Below are 20,401 nucleotides of genomic sequence, written 5' to 3' on the forward strand. Positions count from 1 at the left end.
AGGGTATTTATACAGGCCTGGCTTTTCACTGTTATTCCTCCAGCACAGATCTCAAGGCATTTCTTTGCACTCTGATCTGATGCAAGATTAAAGTCCACTGAAACATAAGAGCAAACAGACACTGAACATTAAACGCTTGGTCTAAAATCCTAGTGGGTGATAAACTCCCTGCTGTGGTGTGAGAGGCTGTGAGATGCAGTAGCCTCCTGAGCCCAGTCTGCTCCACTGTTCATTGAAGTGGGATGTCACCTGCTCCTGCAGCTACATGGAGGCAGGTTGGGGTGTTACAATCCACGTGGCCCCATCCACCAGGGACATGGTGTTGGAGCAGAAGTGTACTTCTGGGAGAAAGAGCTACCAGGCCTCATATCCTTCCTGTAGCGAGACTTTTGCCATGTTTTAGATCAGCAGGGCAGAGTGTATGGCTGTTGACCACAGTGTGGGCTGCCTGGTGCAGGCAGGATGTCAAGAGTAATGACTTGGGTTGAGCTAAACCAAGGTGTGTGTGGAAAGAGGGCCTTTAGTGATCATAATACTTAGTGAGGGCCTTGGCTTTATAGGAAGTCTTTAGGGACAACTTGACCTCTTCGCTGAAATTAAATTCTAAGATGGTTTAGGGGGATAATTCTACTGCAGTCTCATGGCATCAAATAAGTGAACTGTAATAAAATCTTAGAGGAACATTTCTCCAATAGGTGCTTCTTTCTGAATTTAGAGAATTAAATAACAAATATTTTGAAGGTATGCTATGTATTTTACATATGCTATTGTATCTATATACATAGCATATGTATTCCTATGCTGAGGAGCATACTCTGCCACTGTGATAGGTTGCAGCCTGTGAAAGCCACTTCAGATAGCCTTAGTACAAAAAGCAACTTGCAGCTTTAATATCATTTAGTACTTCTGCCGCACTTGCAGGTTCCCGGGCCCTTCAGCAGCAGTAGCTGGTCTTCCCGATGTCCTGAGGAAGTCAGTATCTGAGCACCGTTTCACAGCTGGCAGCTCAGGCTCAGAAGAAAGGCTTGCCAAGGCTCACACTATGAGTCAGGGGCAATAATACCTATCTTCCACTTTCATCTCTGTGCTTGAACCCATCAACCGGTGCTTCCTCCAGGCAGATTTAGTAACCTGAGATGTAACGCATCGCCTTGGCTGAGAGAGCTCTCTGTGATCTCTGCAAACCTTCGTTTGGTGTATCAACCACAAAGAACAGTGCTATGGGCATGCGTGGCAGCAGCCAAGGTCTGCTAATTCTCACCACCTCAATGCAGCTTTGATGCCTTAGAACCCCAAATACAGCCAGAAACCTCCATGTTCTCTCTTCAGAGCCCTAATTGAGCTGCCATGGCTGGGAATCCATGTGAGCTTTTGCTGGGAAATGGGTGCGTAGAAGTCTTAACCTGCAGGGCTGCTCTTGCCAAATGAGTGTTTGCCGTTTGGTGTTGTGTAACTGGGGGTGAGAAGCTGTTTCCTAACTACCTGCACCAGTCTGAGCCTTGCTCCAAGCCGCACAGCACTGTTGGAGAGGAGCCGCTTAGTGTGGAGCTCTGTGCAAGATCGTGGCTTCTCTTGCACTGTTTACAAGGGATGGCACTTCTCGAGTTTTTTGAGGTCCCCAGGGCATTTTCTTGCAAATGATAAAGAGAAGCTCTGTAGATGTTGCATTGGTGCTTCCCTGCACCTGTTTTGTGTGTTGAAGTCTTTGGTTCTCAACAAGAGATGGTGGCTGGAGAATCACTAGGACAGAGACTGGAGATGAGGGCACAAAACTGTTGTGAATGACTTGTGGGGCAGCAGTGAGCCCCAGAGCCTTGTTGGTACAAGCTGTCCCTTCTTGCTTCTGCTCGTGGAAGAGGCAGAAAAATGCAAACAAAGCCAAAAGGGGAAAAGACTGCAAAGTTAGAAAGTGGCAACTTCTCCATCCATATGAGAAGGATGCTCTTTGCCCCTGTTTGTGTGAATGATCTTAGACTTCCTGCGCAGGCTAATGGCATGTAGAAAATTGCTCTATGCCATTTCTTCCCTTGGCACACCCTGTGCCAAGTGACCCTCTGTGTTGTGTAAGTGTTGTAATCTCCCCAACCCAGTCCGGCTAACCCCTGCTGTTGTCGTCATTGTCATCCCCTTCCTACACGTTGCCCCTTAAAATTCTGTGTCTCCATTTTTCTCTCCTCCTTCCTTTCCTCCCCCATCAGTGGAGAGCTGAGGACTCCGTCGACCATGTAAGTACCACTTGTGTGTATTCCAGGTTGGAAAAGAGGGGTTTGGTAAATCGATTTGTGAATTTTGTAGACACAGTGCTGTCAAAACATCCCTTTCACTCTCTTAATGAAGCTGGAGAGTTACATTGTGAAACCTTCCACAAGCAGCAAATCCAGAGAAAATTGGCATTTAGATTGCTACTAAATGCAGAAAAGCAATTGACATTTCCTATAATCTGTATTTCCAGCTTGTTGCAGTACAGTTTTAGGCAGACTCAAGTGATCAGCTCAGGAGGTGCATCCTACTTTCTGCAGTAGTTGGCCCACCAAATTACATGGTAAAATTAGGTATATAATCTTTAAACCACATTGATCGTAGTCATGAAAAATAACCTACACTCTAGACCATGACCTTTGGCTGAAACACAGATAGTAATAAGAAAACAATCACATTAAAACAGTTAAATCCAATTTTTCCCACATAATTTTGAAATACAAATTTGGAGGAACAAACTTGAAAATGACCTTTTTAGAGCCAGCAATTGAATTACGTGCCCTACTGTGAGTTTCCCTGGCACAGTGCATTTCTCCTCCTGCTTTATACAGGGGATTCTCACTCAGAGTGGCTTTGTCATGACAGCACTGTGTTTACATTACGCAATCAGACCTTCTTTCATCCATCCCTTGTCTCTCTTCCCCTCCTCCCAGCTCGCTTGCTTTGCTCCCGGTGGCATGCTTTTGCGTGAGAATTTCCCTTTGCATGGATTTGGGAGGAGTGTGTTCTCTTGGGATATTCAGAGTCTGCAAGGTTTTGTGTGAGTGCTTCCCCCGCGGGTCCATTGGCACCGATCGGACTGTGCGTCCACTCACCCGCACACATGATCTGCTGCAGGGGCGGAGTTGGGATTGGACTCTGGTTCACACGGTGATTTTGGCGGGGTTCTTGTTGGTGCTTGTTGATTTTTCTATGGGCTGGCTGGTTCCGCGATGGTAACACAGTGGTTTTGATGAGTAAGTCTGGGCAGGTAACCTGAACCAGCAGCGCTGACTGGAAATCAGCAGGTTTAATAGCATGCATGTTAGTGCGAATGAGTGACGGGAGACTGGCTATGCTCTGAGAACAACTGCAGGTGCCCTTTAAACCCCCAAAGCTGGCAAGGATCCCCCAGGCAGATACTGGACTCCTGGAGCAGTCTGTAACAGTGCTCGTGCTGTCCGTCCTCAGCGACTCGAGCTTAACCCTCTCCATCTCTGTTCTTCTCCTTGTCTGGAAGGGTAAATGACCAATTCAGAGCCTCTGCCTCCTTCCCAAAAGCTCCCACAGCTCCCGATCCAGCCCAGTTGTCTCTTGTTCCCTGACCTGTTCGGTTATTAGTGCTAATGGCCTTGGTCCTTTTCACAGCACCCGCAATTGAACACAGTTCAGAGAGGCCTGCCCTGAGCTCGCAGAGAGCTGCTGGGAGCTGCTGAGCTCGCTGTGCTTGCTCCTTTGCAGTCCTGGCCAGCCAGGCTTGGCACAAATCACATTGCTACTGGAGGCCAGGAGGGAGGAGCAGTGCTCCCCTCTTTGATCTCAAATTGAAGTGTGGAGCCATGCCCTCCTTCTGCCCAGAGGAAGCCAGAGCATGCAAGGGTGCTAGCACCCTGCCGAGTTCGCCCTCCTCCCAGACCTCCCATGGTGCAGGGTTTTCCCTCCAGATCGTGCCAACGCCTTGTGCTGACCCCATCCCATCCTTACAACGCCGTGTCTGGCAGGGAGGGTGAACTCGGTGCTGCAGCACTGCAGGTGCTCCTCGCCTGGGGCCCCCCGCCCAGTGTGGCCATGCTGCTGCCTGTGTTGCCTCTCTGTGCTCCCTGCGGCTCTGCTGCAAGAGGCAACTTTAAAAATCCCCAAATTAGCCCCCAAGAGGTTTCCGCAGCCAGCTGAACTGGCTTTTGCTCTGGTTCACAGCTCCACAGTACTCTTACTCTCAGGCTTGCTGTGGCAGAGTGTCTCTGGCTTCAGACAGGACCATCTCTGGAGCAGATCTCCCTCTTGGCAGAGGCCGTGGGAGCATGCAGCCACTGACACAGGTTGCTGGTGGGTCCCTAGGACAGCCAAGTGTTAGAGGCAGGGATTGAAACCAGGCAGGTGAGTGTTGGAGCAGCAGTGATTGTTGTTTGCTGGCTCTGTGCGAGACGTGTGTGCTTGGGTGCAGTCTATGAGTGTGAGCCAGTGAGTGTGTCAGTGTGTTGGTGTTGGAGATGCTGACCCCAGTGCCCTCCTTTTGCTCACTCCAGTAACAAGTATTTGCTCTTCTCATTTGCCTCTTCTCCACCTCATGGATGTGCTCCCAGGAGACAGTCATTGGAGGCCTGCTGCCGGAAACCACCTACTCTGTCACAGTCGCTGCCTACACCACCAAAGGAGATGGTGCCCGCAGCAAGCCGAAAGTCATCACCACCACAGGGGCAGGTGAGTGTGGGCAGCAGATATCACAGCCTTGTAGGGGTGGTGGTAAAACCTCACAAGAGGTGCATGGGGAGTATGGCCAAGGCACCTGTGCAGGAGAAAGCGAGAGGGCTGGAGATGCTGCAGAGGTACATACTCTTGTGATCTCCAGCCCCTACTGACAGGCTTTGCCACTGGATCACCTGAGCCAAGTGCAGCACACAGCTGGACAGACACTGCCAGGGCCTGTGAGAGCACAGTGAAACTCATGGGTCTGAGCTCATCTGCGTAGTCCAGAGACCAGGGAAGAGGAAGCCTGGAAGTCCAGGTCCTCCCTCAGCTTTGGAGTCATGGCCTGTCCTCACGTTCCCGTAGGCAAGTGCTGTTTCTTGCTTCCTGCAGTGACTGCACTGCCACCTGGGATGGCCCCTGGCACAGAGGGCTCCTCAGAGGTGCTTCTCGGCTCACCCATGCTTATTGCTACTGCTGCCTTCTCAGGCTTACATAGCTGAGCCTGGCTGCTCCTAGAGCCATGGTAAAATCTGGAATGCAACAAATCCTGCCATAGGAGTGCTGCGGACACAACTTCTAGGTCCTGGTGATCCCAGCCAGTTCGGTTCTGCTGTCTGAGTAGAGACTCGTACCCTGTGCCTAGTGCAACACAGGAGCCTCGGCCTGGAGCAGGGGCACCCAGGAGTTCATCAGGTGCTTTCCTCCGGATGCAGACAAGCTTGCCTTTGGCGGTGGCACCAACTAGTTGACATTGTCTTGTCCTCAATTTCCACTCACTAGACCTGCCCTACAACTGATTATCCTGCTGCTTCCTCACACCAGCCACAGGAACAGTATTTACCACTTGTTATTATGGGAATGCAGCTTGTGCAAACTGAGAGCGTTTGTTCCTGGTGCTTTTAAACAAGGAACAGCTTGCCATCTCCTCCGCGCTTCATATTGGGGAGCTCCAGAGGTAGTTTCCACTGTCACAGTCTCAAATGCTGTCTCCCTTGTGCCTCGCCATGATGTATGCTCTGTTCATCAAATTGCTGCAGCTGTCCTATAAACAGGAAAAGCTTCCTAAACATCCCTGTGTTGCACTGTAAACCACAGTGGGTCTTCCCATGTTATGATGCACATCTAAAGTTAGTATTTGGAATCAGCTTTGAAAATAACGTGTCCCTTAATACTAACTGCTGTTAGACGTTGTACTATGAGTGCAAAGAGGATGGCACTGGCAGTGGAAATGTAACAGTATGTCTTAAATACCTACAAAACCAGCCCCAGAGCTGCCTCTGTACAGGCTCATCTGCAGGTTTGACCTGAAAGGGGAGTGTTGGTATCGCCCTCTGATGGCAAAATTGGGGCATAATTCTATCAAATACTTTTTTCTCTTGTGCTCATCAGTGGGCTTGTACGTTTCAAAACTGTGCAAGGATATTTAACTAGGTTTGGCTACAGTCCCATTTTCATTTTCGTATCAATGGCCGCATCCCTTTGATTCTGAGTATCTTCCCTATCAGTTGATTTGTTTACAAATCTGAGCTGATGTGAAGTGAAGACGCATCCTTTTTTTAACTGAAGGAGATCAAGGTATTAAACCATCAATTTAAAGCCATCAGTTCCTAACCAGTGACGGCAACACCCCTTGACTTGTGCAGCATAAGCAAAAATCCTGTGGAACACTTGTGTTCACCTCTCACATCGACACTGACATCATGAATCTGCTCATCAGCTAAACCAAAATGTATTCTGATGGCAAACAGCCCACCCAGCTCTGCTCGCTGCCTCTGCAGATGGTAAAACTGCAAGGTTTCAGGATGAAATTTGTCTGCCTCCAGACAGATCAGGGCGCTGGACTTGGGCTTCTGTGTGTCTGTTTTGGTACAGTGCACCAGGGCCAGCATGGCCTGGTGCTGTGCACTAGCTGGAGTGTCTGAAGACCATTGATTGGGAGGACAGGATTCAGATCTTCTCTGAGATAAATATGATGCTTTGAGGTACCTTAAACGTTTCCTGTAAAAGGGGATGAATTTTGGGGCTGGATATGGCTGAATTTATTGCCTGCTTAGATGGAAGCACATGGGAAAATGGCAGCCAAAAGCTGGCTGGCTCCAGCTTCCCTCACCACCGGATTAGGGTCGGTCTGCCTCTGTCCATGTGAATTGTCTGTCATCCTCTTCACCCTGTTGTCTGAACTTTCCCACTTTCCTCAATCCTCACGGACTGAGCAGCACAGAAGCGGTCCTTCCTTCCCCTCCTCCCAGGCTATAGATGGTCATTGTGTGTTTATGTTGCAGTCCCGGGGAAGCCCACCATGATGATTAGCACGACAGCCATGAACACAGCCCTCATCCAGTGGCACCCACCCAAGGAGATGGTAGGGGAGCTGCTGGGTTACCGGCTGCAGTACAGACGTCTTGATGAGGAAAAGATGAACACGATAGACTTCGGGAAGAGAGACCATCACTACACCGTGACCAACCTGCACAAGGGGGCCACATATCTCTTCAAATTATCTGCCAAGAACAGAGCTGGCCCAGGAGAGGAGTTTGAGAAGGAGATCACTACTGCAGAAGATGTGCCAAGTGGCTTCCCGCAGAACCTGCGTGTGGTGGGTCTCACCACTTCCACCACAGAAGTTGCATGGGACCCACCGGTCTTGGCAGAAAGAAATGGCAAGATCGTCAACTACACAGTGGTATACAGGGACATAAATAGCCAGCAGGACCTGGTTAACATCACCAAGGACACAAGTATTACTTTGATGAATTTGAAGCCCGATACCACTTATGACATCAAAGTGAGGGCCCGCACCAATAAGGGTGTTGGGCCGCTCAGCCCCAGCATCCAGTCCCGGACCATGCCTGTTGAACAAGGTAAGTGCCCCTCTAAAAAGCCCTAACAGGAAGCTCTTCCTCCAGGACAGGGACCTTTGCTTCGGTTCGTGAGGCTACGCTTCCCTTTGCTCTGACTAACGAGATCAGGTACTGTGTGGCTCCCTGTTCTAAAATGCAGTTTGGCAAGGGGAGGCTCAACGAAGGTTTCCTTAAAGTTACCATCTGTGGGGAGAGGGGCGTTGGTGGTAGCTTAATTGCCTTTGTCGCTCTACAGGCACACTTTGCTGTTTTATCTGTACGTGAAAGGCTTGTGCTTGAACTGGAGCAGGTGGCTTGGTAGGATCATCTGCAGATCCAGCACCTGAGCACCACTGTTCTTTGATCATGGCAAAGTACCAAGAGAGTGTGAGTGGAGGCGGGGAGAGAGGAAGGCTACAGTTCAGCCTACAATTTCCTTTCTGTAATGCAGGAAAGTATAGTCAAAAAGCGAAACTGCACTGGAGACTGGAGACTTGGTAAAAGGCTGCTGCTCTTTTCTCCTCATCTCTCACTTCTCTGCTGTAGCTGAACTCTTTGACCTCTGCTGCTGAGTTAGACAAAGAGAGACTTGGAGCCGAGCTGCTGCCTGGCTCCCTCCTGACTTGGCCTTGCAGTGCTCAAATATCTTGTGTTTCATTTCAGTGTTTGCTAAGAACTTCCGTGTCAATGCCGTCATGAAAACGTCTGTGTTGCTGAGCTGGGAAGTGCCTGACTCCTATAAATCTGCAGTGCCTTTTAAGGTAAGGGTGGGATGCAGAGGACAGGGAGCTCCACCTGTGGCAGTGAGCAGGACAGTGGAAAGCAGCATCTTGCCCTGCCACATGATGTTGTCAGGCCATCAGATGAGAGACAAGCAGAGCAGAGTCACATTGCTCACTGGCCTGGGGTCTTCTGGAGCTCAGATCTGCAAGCCCAGGTTAGGTAGCCACTCTTGCTTTCGAGCACCTGCACATGAACCATGGCACATAGTAGAGCACACTGCTTGCTTTCCCTCCTCTCACTCTTAGGCCAGAAAGTGTAGTTTTGTTGTTTTCTTTCTGTTTTGATCGGTTGTGGCATAGCCAGTAAGCAATTGGCTCATGGTAATAAAACAGGAGTGAATAATGTTGGCTGAAGCACACCAACAGGAAACACCAGGCAGTGAAGGCATCTGCTGGGCAGAGGCAGTCAGAGAATGGGGAAGACTCAGGTATCATAATATGTATTTCTGGCTTCTCAGCATCCACCTAGAAACCCATCTTGACCATAGCAACTTCTGCTAAGTACCCAGTCCTCCCTTGATAGTGCCCCTGGATTACTTACCTTTTCAAAGGGAAATGGAAACCAGTCTGGCACCCCAAATCATTGATGCTTTTCCCATGAGCAGTTGTGGTGGTCGTTCACGCAGTCCCAATCAGTGCTTCACTCCTCCATCAGCTTTCTCAAGTGTCTTGTTACCTGGTATCACTCAGCTGGGGCCCACTGGTCAGGCTGGCCATTGCAGCACTGTGACAGTGGTTACACAAGCTTGTCTTGTTGCCTGACTCAGAGTTGAAGTGTGAAATGTTATAAAGATGATTTAATCACAAGAGATCACCAGGACAAAGTGGTCTGAAAACGAGCCAGTGAATCAAACTAAGAGTGACAGCTTCTGCAATGTGTCCTGTCTCAAATGTCTGGATTGCCTTTATGAGTTTACTTCAGAGCATCAGGGCAGATAGATAATCTCGGGGAGTAAAGAAGAGAAGCATCATCACCCTTCCAGAAGGTGTTACAGGTGTGAGCAGCACAAGATGTGTCAGTGCAGAGGGAACTGCTTGCTTTTCTCCAGCCAACTTCTGGATGTAGTGTCATCCACCAGGCTGCAGACAACACTGATGACCCGATGTCTTCCTACTCTTGTGTGTCCCCCAGTGTGGATCACTGATGTGGGTAAAAGACGAGAGTGTGGTGGAAATTTCTGCAGATTTCAGTGCTGTTTCTCTCCCTTAAGAAACAAGACCAACATGTCCCATCGCCAAAGATAATCTTCCACCGTCTTAGCAGCTATCTACTCCTCTGCAAAGGTGCCCAGGGGAGCAACATGAGTTCCTTTCCTCCTTGCACATGCACCCTGCCATGCTGTGCCTAAAGAGCAAATGCAAGGCATGCATGAGCTGTGGGGGATCCATGGCCAGGGGAATGAGGGGAAGGTCTTGAACTGCATGCTCATCAAAGTGTGTGAGCACCTCCCGTTCCTTGTCACTAACTCTCCTTGTTTAAATCCTGAAGCTGAATTACCATGATCAATAGCAGGCACTTGTTAACGTGCAGAGTTTAGCCGAAGCAGACAAGGCTTTTGTGAAGACCTGGTGGTATTCAAAGCTTTCCCAGATGTAGGATGCATTAGGATCAGATATCTGGCTGCAAGGAACTTCACAGAGTTCTGTTACTTTGCACTCTGCTGAAGAACCAGTCTGCTTCATCTTGCCTTATTCTTGTGGCATAAAGCCCACATCTCTCTCTGACAGCACAGTGCTAGAAAGGGACAGTGTGACCTTTGGAGCATTACTACCACATAAGGATGGTGGAGTGGTTGGAGGTAGCCAGGAGCCAAGGACATAATGCTGATGCGTTGTCTCGGCCTCATAGCTTCAATTGCTTACACAGATGGTGACTCAGGGTCTGCCCCTGCTGTGGGTTAACCCTCAGATGACACAGGAGCAGATGGCATTAGCCACTTGCTAACTGAAGAGCAGTCATGCAAACCAGAGTGTTACAAGGATATTTCTCTAATAGTGTCTTCCTTCTATTAATATTCCCAGACTTGCAGACACGCATGAGTCAAGGCCAGGAGCTAAGAGGGTCAGCTCCAGGTCGTTGATTGTGCCACTTGAAACAAATCCTTAACCTTCAGGATTTTGTATTTTTATAAACAAGGCTCACCTCTCTCTTCTAATTCAAGCACATGGGATGCCGAGGCCAGAACCTAATACTGTAACTAGCATAGCAGATAAATCTCCATGGGAACAATTAGTATTATCTACACTTGATAAACAGTCTCATGCTAAATCTATGTCCCAAAGGGTGTCATATTCTACTTTAACAGATTTAATTAAAGTAGATATTGTTCTGACAAGGAATAGTGAGGCGCAGGCAGGACTGGTGCGCTTTTTTTTTATAGGGGATGAACTAAGACCTGAGGAATTTTCATTGCTACCAAATCAATAGTGAAGGTTTGAGTTCTCTTTGGGGAATTTTCACAGCTGCTTCTGGTCCAGGAGGTAAATTCTGTGTAAAAATGTTGCCCAGCAGCTGTGATGGAGCAGAGGCACTATTCCTTTTCTATTTCAGTGTGCTTGCAGAACACTGTTCTGGAGCTTTCATGGAAAGTGCAAGATAGATACAACCTTCTCCTTGGGGAAACTCTACTTTCCTGAGACACATTCTTCAACTTAAGAGCAGGACAGAGGATATATTGGCTAAAAGTAGTGTCACAAGGTATTTTACAAATGGGGAGAAGGAACAGCACCTTTTGAAAATTATTATGATACAGGTTTGGAAGTGACCCCTGAGAATGCTGGGCAGTGCTTTCTCACTGTGTCCCCCATGGAATGTAGTAACTACTCCTGCCCACAAAAAAGGCAACCTAATCTACTTCTCCATCACGTCATTATCTTTTCCAGTGTTGTACACTATGTGTCTTTTCATCTTTTAGTTCAATACATTCTTTACTGCCTTGAAATCAAGCAGCAGACCTTCGTCAGTGACATTTGGGCCCACCTAGCTTTGCAAATCTTCTCTTGTGGGTAAGAGCGGCACAAATGACATTTTAGAGCAATCCATGGGCTAGTCATCAGTGTTTGGCAGTTCAGAGCCCTTGGGCCAAATTTGCTACTGACTTAAGTAGTTACCAGTGGGCGATGATGCAACGTCTAAATAGCATTCCTGCTTGAGCTCCTGGGCATCTTCAGCTGCACACTAATGACTGTTTCTGAGCCCTTACATTATTGTAAGGTTTATGTAGAGGCCTTAACTAATGGTGCACAACATTTGAGAAGACAATGTGTTATGCCAAGTAAAGGAATGTAGAACTGCTCCGGCAACTGTGAAAAGGGGGGATGGCAGAGAATGCTTCAGGAAAGCATTGCAAACGCCAATTGCACTGTCTTTGGACAGACATTTATGTGCATGGCACTAAAAAATCATCATCTGGCATCACGACTGAATCAGAGACTGTGTCCTGGCCAGTTCCAGTGCAGGGCAAGCTGGGAAACTCTGAACTGAAGCTCCTGACCATCTCTTCTGCCTCGTCTTGCTCCAGGAGAACAGCCATGTCCCCAGCAGATGTTCACGTGTAGGCAGTTGGTGGGTGGGTGTCTTCCCTAGAGCACATGCAGAAGCAGTTGGTGATACCTTTATGAGGGAAGAATTCATAATGAGAAATCTCATCTGAGAGGCAACGGAATTCTTTGTGGGCTTTGCATCCTTCCAGCACAGCTTTTCATGTTGGAAGTTTGGTTTGGTTTTGTTCAAATTTGTGTTGGAGCACATGAAGTGAGGTCCCGCTGCTCCCCCGGGACACAACAAAACATCTGATATTCCAGCACTTTTAAGAAGCATTTCTTCATTTTACCTTTTTCACTCACTTCAGCACCCATCTGATGTACATGTCTTCGGAGAAAGGGATTAAAGCCCAGGAGAAAGTATCTTAAGAGGAGCAACAGCAGAGAACAACTCCCTCCAGCCATCCTACCTTTGACAGCCTTTCCTGCACATGGGACAGCCAGCAGGGGCTTTGTCCCTGTAAACTTCTGTTATTTTAGTACTTGGTACTTATTTTTGCAGTTCATCCCTGAAGATTCAAGCATGTCAACAAACGAGATTGATTGCATCTCTCCTTCATTGCTGACTCCTCACTGCTGCTCTGCTACCCGTTGGGAGTCTCTTCTCAGCAGCAAAAAAACTGGGTTTTTTTTCCTATCCCAACCTCCATGCAAAATTACCTGATGAGGATTTGAAGCGTGCTGTGGGTATTGCTGTTTGGATAACACAAAAGCAGGTCTGCAAATTCCAGGCCTAGCCTGGTCCCTGTGCTCCACTGTCCTTCAGATCTCTCTCCAGGGCCTCCCCGCTCCTCCCAGCTCCAGCATTAAATATTAGAATGGTGCTAAATCAGGTGCCCATGTCCCAGAGAGCCAGCCGCTTTCTGCAGATTCTGCCACCTGCTAAAAAGGTGACTTGGAGGGAAGGTTTGGTCCCTCCCTTGCTGCCTGTGTCAGCCTGAATGGTGGGCTCAGCTGGTGAAAAATCTGGTTTACCTCAAGTAATTTTTCTTCCACAGAGCTGTCTTCTCTCTCTCAAGGCCGCTGTTGGAAAGAGCACATTTTACTGTGTGGTCTCTGCCTGTGGCATGTAATAGCTGCCATGGTTTAACATGCTCCAGCTCTGCCATTGCCAGTTTCTGACATGCTGTGTCTCTGCACCACTATCAGGAATCCAGCATTCCCCTGCCATGCCGGATGGTCGCCCAGTGGAAGAAAACATGCTGGTTTGTCACAGCTGGGGCACAACCTCTGATCTCTCCAGTTCTCTACACCCCATTTCTCTCTGTCTCCAGGAACCGTTTGAGTTTCTGGCTTTGCAGAGGCAGCACCCAGGGTTTCAGGGTACAGGGGTTGTTCCAGCAAGACCGGGATCAAGGTTCCCAGGGCAGACGGGCTGTTTGGTGCAGCTGATAGAGCAGTGCCCATGGCTGCTGTGCCCCAGGGGAGATGGGGGTCCTGCATATCTGCAACAGGGCACTGAGGGGCTGGTGCACCCAAGGGGGGAAGCAGTGTGTAGAGGCTGCCTGCTGCCCTGGGGCCACCAGCGGCTCTGCCCTGCCGTGCCCTGCCCAGCCCAGCAGCCCCTCACTGCAAGCGCAGCAGGGAAAAGCAGCACCGATCTCCTGCCCACGGCTGGTGCAGCACCAGTATCTGTTGTCAGGGCAACAGGGTGTCACACCTGCAGAGCCGCTGTTTCGGGTACCAATTTGTGAGCCCTGCACAGGATTTGTCAGATTGTACGTAACACCCCCTCGGTCACTTTGCTGGGAGGGGGACGCTCTGCATTAACCATTCGATCAGGCGTCAGCTGGTAGACACGGGAGTGACACCAATTTCAAGCAGACGGGATTTTACAGCAAAAGCATATTGTGTGTTGTAGCCTCGTGAGACAAGAAAGAAAGACCCATTCATCTCCACGCAAAGGCAAAGCACAGCCATCTGGATTCCTCCCCGCAACTGGCGCTGAAAAGCAGCACGTGTGGCACCAGCAGCCTCACCACTGGCACCGGCCACCCGGGCTTTGCTGAGATGACCCTCTCTGCTCCATCGCTGCAAAGCACAGGGATCACGATTCAACCCTGTGCTGGGGGTTGCTCTTCTTTAACTAAAGATTTATGGCTGTTTACAAAGTGCACAGTAGCTGAACCACCTGAGGGCGGGCCCAAAGCCAAATTGTTGTCTCTAATGCTGCTATTTTGAGTGTGAGTTTTCATCAGCAGCTGTCGGCTGCATAAGCGTGTCCTTTTCCCGTTTCAGATTCTGTACAATAGCCAGAGTGTGGAGGTGGACGGCCACTCGATGAAGAAACTCATAAGTGACCTCCAGCCAGACACAGACTATTCTTTTGTGCTAATGAACCGCGGGAGCAGTGCTGGGGGGCTCCAGCACCTCGTCTCAATCCGCACCGCTCCTGATGTCTTGCAAAGCAAACCCATCGCCACGAACAAGTACATACAGGAAGGAAAATTCACGCTCACCCTTCCCAAAGTCCAGACCACTGTGCCAGTTAGGTAGGTGCTGTGCCTGGGTGGAGAAGGCAGGGTGTGGGGCTAGAGGTGAAGAAAAAGGCAGGGCAGACCTCTGCCAGCCCATGGATTTTGTAACCCGGGAGTGAATTTGTGAACATGCAGCGATACAGAGCCAGGCATTTACCCGTAACATGGGATCACACTGCTGGCTCTTCTTGGCAAATATTTATGTGCAATAAAATTAAGACAATTCTCTGACAGTTTGCCCTCACCCTGGTGGATATACTCCAGATGCTACCCGCAGAAACACAGTTGAGGATCAGGAGGGACTTTCTCTGACACTGTATAATATCCTTTAAATAAATAATGCCTAAAGCCTCAAGGAGATTAAAAAAGCGAGTTTGTAGAAGTCTCATTCGTTACTGTGGTATCCTTGTGCTGTAGCACAATTCCCCCAGGGCGCTTGCTACAATCTGATTATATAAATGTCCTTCTCACAGCTCCTACACCACCCTCTGGAGCACAGTCTGTAGATCTTCATTAACCTAATGAGCACTAACAGGAGTATTCTCTTCTCTGGTGTAGCTGGAAAACTGGCCTCTTCCTTACTGAACCCTTTTGCTTAGAGGGCAGGAAGAGGAGGAGTTTGTCCTTGGGATGCATATGGCACATGTTACTCAGTGACCTGCCAGAGAGATGACTTAGGGGCCAGTGCTTATGTTTTCCTTCCTTCCCAGGTGGTACTACATCGTGGTTGTGCCAGCAGATCAGAGTGCCAGCAGCCCAGCTGCTCGGTGGCGAACACCTGATGAGATGGAGCTGGACCAGGTAGGAGTCTGTAGCAGCTGCCGTGACGGAAGTGGCTCCCAGGTAGCCCACACATTTTGCCCAAGGCTCCTGGCAACAGCATGTGTGCAGTGACATAGGGGTAGGCCGTACGTCAGCGGTGGGGGGCTGTGGGACATGTGGTGCCCACTCAGTCATTCTTAGTGACAGCATGTAGGAAGGAGGCTAGAGTCAAGCAAGAGAGGAGCCACCTCCCCAAACGTGCCCCATTGGGAGACCACACTTGAGTGTCTCAGAGTTCTGACCAGGACAGATCCTGTCGCGGGTTGTACGCTGTTTGCAGCCTTTTTCAGCGGAAGCAACCAGGCTGATTTTGAAAACAAACTAAGAGAGAAAGGTATTGTTTTCAGTTTATTAGGCTGTTCTGTCAGGAGGCTTTTCCCTCTCTGGATAGGACCTAAGCCCACAGTTTGGATAAAGAGTTCACTCTAGCATCTAACAAAACCTGCAAAGCTCCCTTCATGCTTGCTTGTTAAAGGCTTTCAGCATTTGCCAGCCCATTCACCCCAAGATGCAGCTTATGCTGTGCAGGAGTCCTCCCAACACAAGTAGCGCAATATGTTTGCAGGCATCAGAAGAGTCCTACACAAGGAGTTTGTGGGCTTTTTCTTCCTCACACACACCACCCCCCCCAAAGTAATACGGAAAAATTCCAAGAAATCACACAGAAGGGTCCATTAAGAGAGCAAAGTTGCAAGCTTGAAGCACTCGGGAATTACAAAGAAGTCAGTCCTTGCTTATCATTAATATTAAATTACATGATTGCACAGTCTTTTCCATGGGGTCCCAGCTCGTGCCATGTATCGGTGGATCTGTTCTGCACATGAAGCACAACTGTGTGATGGAGAACGATCATCTGTAGGTCTCCTGCATCATTGCATTGCAGAAGTTGGAAGATGTCACAAGAAATAGAAGACTAGGATGAGAAAGGATGGTTTGGTTTTGAGCTTTAGGTGGTTGAAAGCTATTGAGAGAACTGGTTTCTATCTCTGTTTAACCCAGGCCCAGAAAATGATTTAAAACAAAATTTTCATTAGCAGCCACTGTCTTGCACATTCTGGTTTTTTGGAGTGCTCAGTTTGAGATCCTGGAGCCTCATTTGCAGAGACTAAGCATCCCCAGCTGCAGAGAAAGTCAATAGGAGCTCTGCTGGATACAGTCAGTGCTATAAAAAAAACAAGAAAGCTAAGTTTTCTTTAAAAACAAAGCAAACTGATGTCTTTTCAATTTGACATTCAAAATTAGTGGACATTTTTTACATTAATGTCCCTGCATCTCTGTTCTCCATCTGTAAAATTAGGATAATCGCTTTCATCTCACCTCATATGGGTGTTTGGAAGATAAGATTGTTAATGTTTGTGAAGCACTTGTAATATTGTAGTGATCGGCACCATAGAAAAGCCTATGAGGATATTATTAATTTTGTTTTCAGAGCTGGATTTGAATAGTAAGCAATAAACAAGGCCTCGGGCTGCATAATGCAAATAAGAAAACAAAATATGGAATAGCTGCTCTTTGATTAAGCACTGTCTATCCTGTGTATTGAACAAAGCAGGGGAGTTACAGAAAAGATAGTCTGTGACCATGCAGTCAAGGATTGTAACACAACGCACATACATAAGGCAGCTGAATTAATTTTGCACAGGCAATATTAATTTTCTAATTTTTCAGGATCTGAACTTTGCAAGCCTAGCATTTCTTTTGGTGCAGTCTTTTTCAGTGTGTGTTACATATATAGGTGGCAGTGGCATCCAGCAACCTCAATCACAACTGGACCCCTGTGGTCTCGGGCATGTACAGCTGTGCTTTCTGCCCCAAAGAGCTTAACTGTAATTTCAGCCAAGGTACAAGAGAGGTGTGTAAGGACCAAATTCCACAGTCCAAAGACTATCCTTCTGCCTTTTCCCCCTGCAGTTACAAGGATATTTGTGAAACCAAGATTTCTCCATCTTTTTTTTTTTTTTTGTGATATTGCAATGACAAGCTATAGCTTTCCTAAATTGCTCCAGTATGAGTATTCATAAGAGGGCAAGAATGGACTCTTGCAGGGAAAGAGCAAAGGGTGCCCTAACCAATTTTTCCTCCTCAGAGGGCGTGAGCTCAGCTCAGCAACATGGTTTTGTGTGCACATCACTGTCCGCAGCCCCACTGACGTTCCCTGTCTGCCCTGGCAATGCTGCACTGATACATTCGTGTGTGAAATGTATTTCATGCCTCCTTCTTCATTTTAAATTAGAATTTCTGTTCCAAGCCTGCTATTTGTTTTTATTCATTAGAAAAACATCTTTAAGTGTCTGAGAGTCTGTCTTAGCAGTGTAATTGAATTTTTGTGTGTTTATATCCTTTTTCATGAATTTGTGGCCGACTATGAAATTTGCCATTTTTACTCTGAACATCCCATGAAATCTGTTATTCTGTGTGATTTACACAAAGCTCTTCCTGCAACCCAGCAGCAGGTGAAATATCAAAGCACTGACAGAAGGGAAAGACACAGCAAATGTTGTTTTTTCCCTGTACATCAGCGTCAGCTGTAATTCCCATCCAGTGTCCATAAAGAGCGTGAGTTGCTGTCCATACCAATATTTGGGCCTCAGAACATGTCCCAGTTCCCTTGCAGCCTATTGGGATGCATTAACTCGGGGTGACAGGCACAGCTAGGCTGTCTTAGCCCCAACATTCACCACGTCAGCATCCCAGGGCTCAGGACTCTCCCAAAGCTGAGCTCCTGGCAAGAGGTGCTTGCAGTGAGGGTCTGCAGACAGGTGCCCCAGCAATGCCCAAACAGATAACGCACCTGCTGGGTTGGTTTTTTTGTACCACCGCATCCAAATCAAACCCAGTATCTTCTCCTCCCTTCCCTTCCCTTCCACCCTGCTGAGTTCTACAACCAGTAAGGTAACAGCATAAGGCGGTGTCACGCTGGGCGAAGCAATAGTGATGCACCTTGTTTGTCCCCAGCTGCTGGAGGCCATAAGCCAAGGGAATCAGAGCAGGCGCCAGCGACGCCAAGCAGACAGACTCAAGCCCTACATTGCAGCTCAAGTGGATGTGCTGCCTGAGACCTTCACCCTGGGGGACGAGAAGAACTACAAAGGTTTCTACAACAAGCCCCTGTCTCATGACCTGAGCTATCGCTGCTTCGTGCTGGCCTCACTGGAGGATGGAGACACGGTAAGGACTTTCTGCTGGGGGGGCACAGTCTGTCCTAGCAGAGCTGAGGTGGGCTCAGTGTAGGCAGGGTGAAAAATTATTGCGAGCCGGGATGATGGAGTTTCCTCTGAAGAGAGGAGAGTGAGGCTGCATAGCTGGTCTCAACAAGCTCAGGCAGCTGTGGGAGTTGACTTGATAGATGATGTTTTTAGAGGGAAATGGCACGTATGTTTGACATAACAGATGAGAGTGGAGGGCAGTGTCAACACATGCGTTCTACACAAGCTCAGTTGTGGCTTGCTGGGCTGTGCCTAGAGCAGAGCTTGACACATGGTTGGGATAGGTTCTCATTCTGTTTTAGTTCAAGTAAGCGACTGTGGAAAACAGCCCTGTGAAATCCTACCCTGCACAGTGGCTGCTGAGGCTCTACAGTGAACAGGATGCTCCCCCTGCAAACCTGCCTTCACAGGGCCCTCTCTGGCCAGAATCTCGGCTCCAGATGCTGTCTGGAGAAGCAAACCTACCTACCTCCCATCGCAACGGGTTGTCAGCAGGGCAAAGCTGTGCATGTGCCTGCAGCATTCTTGCCCCTGTGCCTGTCCTTGCTAGAGGCAAATGGGCCATGCCTTTGTCAGCAGTGTGTCGCCATGCACACGGGGCCTGGGCACATGAGGGGGAAGGGAGTAGCTGATGCAGTAAGCAGGGAGCAGCATGGCGAGAGCTGTGCATCAGCGTCCAGCTGTAAACACGAAGGGCATGAGTGGTGGTGGCGGCAGTAGCAGCGGCCAGTGTGTAAATAATGTAAATAATAGAGATGCACAGAATCCTTTGGTCGGCTTCCAAGCTGTGGCTTCCTTCTTCAGCCTCATTTGCTTGTAATGGCTCATTAGGGCTGGTCAAGTTCTTCATTACTCATCCAGCTCACGTGTTCTTGTGGCAAGATGAGCACACTGGTAAGGGAAGGAGAGTCACAGATAAACAGCAAGGTAAGGCAGAGGCCTTGGGATGTGCTATCCTGGCAATCCCTGTCAAGAAGAGATGACCTTTACTAGTTGATCCCAGACTATCATCATGATCTCCTCTGTAGCATAGATCTGCCACAGCCCTGCAGTGAGCCAGCAGCCAGCAGAATTATTACACCGTGCTCCTAGGGACCACCTTCCTGCATCCTCCACTGTGTCGCACCCATTTTCCTTTGAAGCATGAAGCACTCTGTTCAGGGCTGTGCACTATCTCCCCCACGAAGCTCCTCTTAAATTGCTTGCTGTGTCTCTAGTGTCAGCAGGTAAGCGTAACATCACCATTCCTCAAAGGCAAAGGGGAGTGTGGTTGAAACACCATCTCTGTGAGCAGGAGCACCTGCACCTTGCAGTCTGCCTTTGGAAATGACACTGAGATAACAGTCCTTCTTGATCTCTTCTGCTTCTGTCTTCTTTTGGAAGGAGGCATCCCCAAAGTGTGTCTGCAAAAATATGAATCTTTGCCCCTTGCACAAAGCTTCGGAGATGGACACGTGTTACCTTGCTGCACAGATCAGCATGCTCCCCCCCACCATGCAGCTTGACCATTCTGGGTAGTCACAAGCAAAGCCTTTGCACCTTCCTCACAGAGTAGCCACTTGCCCATACAAAGGGGAGCCCCAGGCCTTCTGCCCCATCCTCTCACCACCAATGTAACATCTTCTTGTCTCTGCCACGCTCAGAAAGAGCTGTTGCTGACTCCCTGCCCTGTTGTTAGATCTGGACAAGGGGTCGTAGAAACAGGACAATAGGTTGTAGTGATCCCATGCAGATTTTCTCTAGGAACAGAGCTGAACCGGGAGCCAGCAGCTATTTCAGGGTCATTGAAACAGGGTCTCGGAGGGCTGAAAGGTTTCAAGCAGCAACCAGCCCCCATGATCCCCCTCCAGCTAGTGGCATCTCTAACCTCTGATAAGTCTGAGGAGAGCAGCTAGGATGCTGCAGCTGCACATGCTGCCAGAAGGATGTCACAGATAAGAGCATTTTCTGTACTCCACGGATGTTTGAAATCAGGCTGGCTGGGATCAAGGGTACCTGTGAGAGGAGATCATGATGTGCATTTATGTGACACCAGCATGCTTGATTTTTCCCTTTCTTCTCTTCACATGCATGCAGACATGAAG

The 20,401-nt window shown here is 48.7% G+C and overlaps 1 protein-coding gene across 1 annotated transcript in view; it reads left to right on the plus strand.

Annotated features, from left to right (window-relative positions):
- PTPRF (protein tyrosine phosphatase receptor type F) overlaps nt 1-20,401 on the plus strand; it is a gene marked incomplete at its 3' end in the record, with an annotated part of 252,384 nt that overhangs the window by 196,602 nt on the left and 35,381 nt on the right. The window contains exons 12-18 of the mRNA XM_082002833.1: nt 2,199-2,225; nt 4,542-4,659; nt 6,930-7,508; nt 8,151-8,248; nt 14,051-14,304; nt 15,000-15,090; nt 18,067-18,279. Coding sequence (XP_081858959.1) covers nt 2,199-2,225; nt 4,542-4,659; nt 6,930-7,508; nt 8,151-8,248; nt 14,051-14,304; nt 15,000-15,090; nt 18,067-18,279 — 1,380 coding nt within the window. The remainder of the gene's footprint in view (nt 1-2,198; nt 2,226-4,541; nt 4,660-6,929; nt 7,509-8,150; nt 8,249-14,050; nt 14,305-14,999; nt 15,091-18,066; nt 18,280-20,401) is intronic.

This window comes from Phaethon aethereus (assembly GCF_964289735.1).
Source record: "Phaethon aethereus genome assembly, chromosome: 8".
NCBI classification, from domain to species: domain Eukaryota; kingdom Metazoa; phylum Chordata; class Aves; order Phaethontiformes; family Phaethontidae; genus Phaethon; species Phaethon aethereus.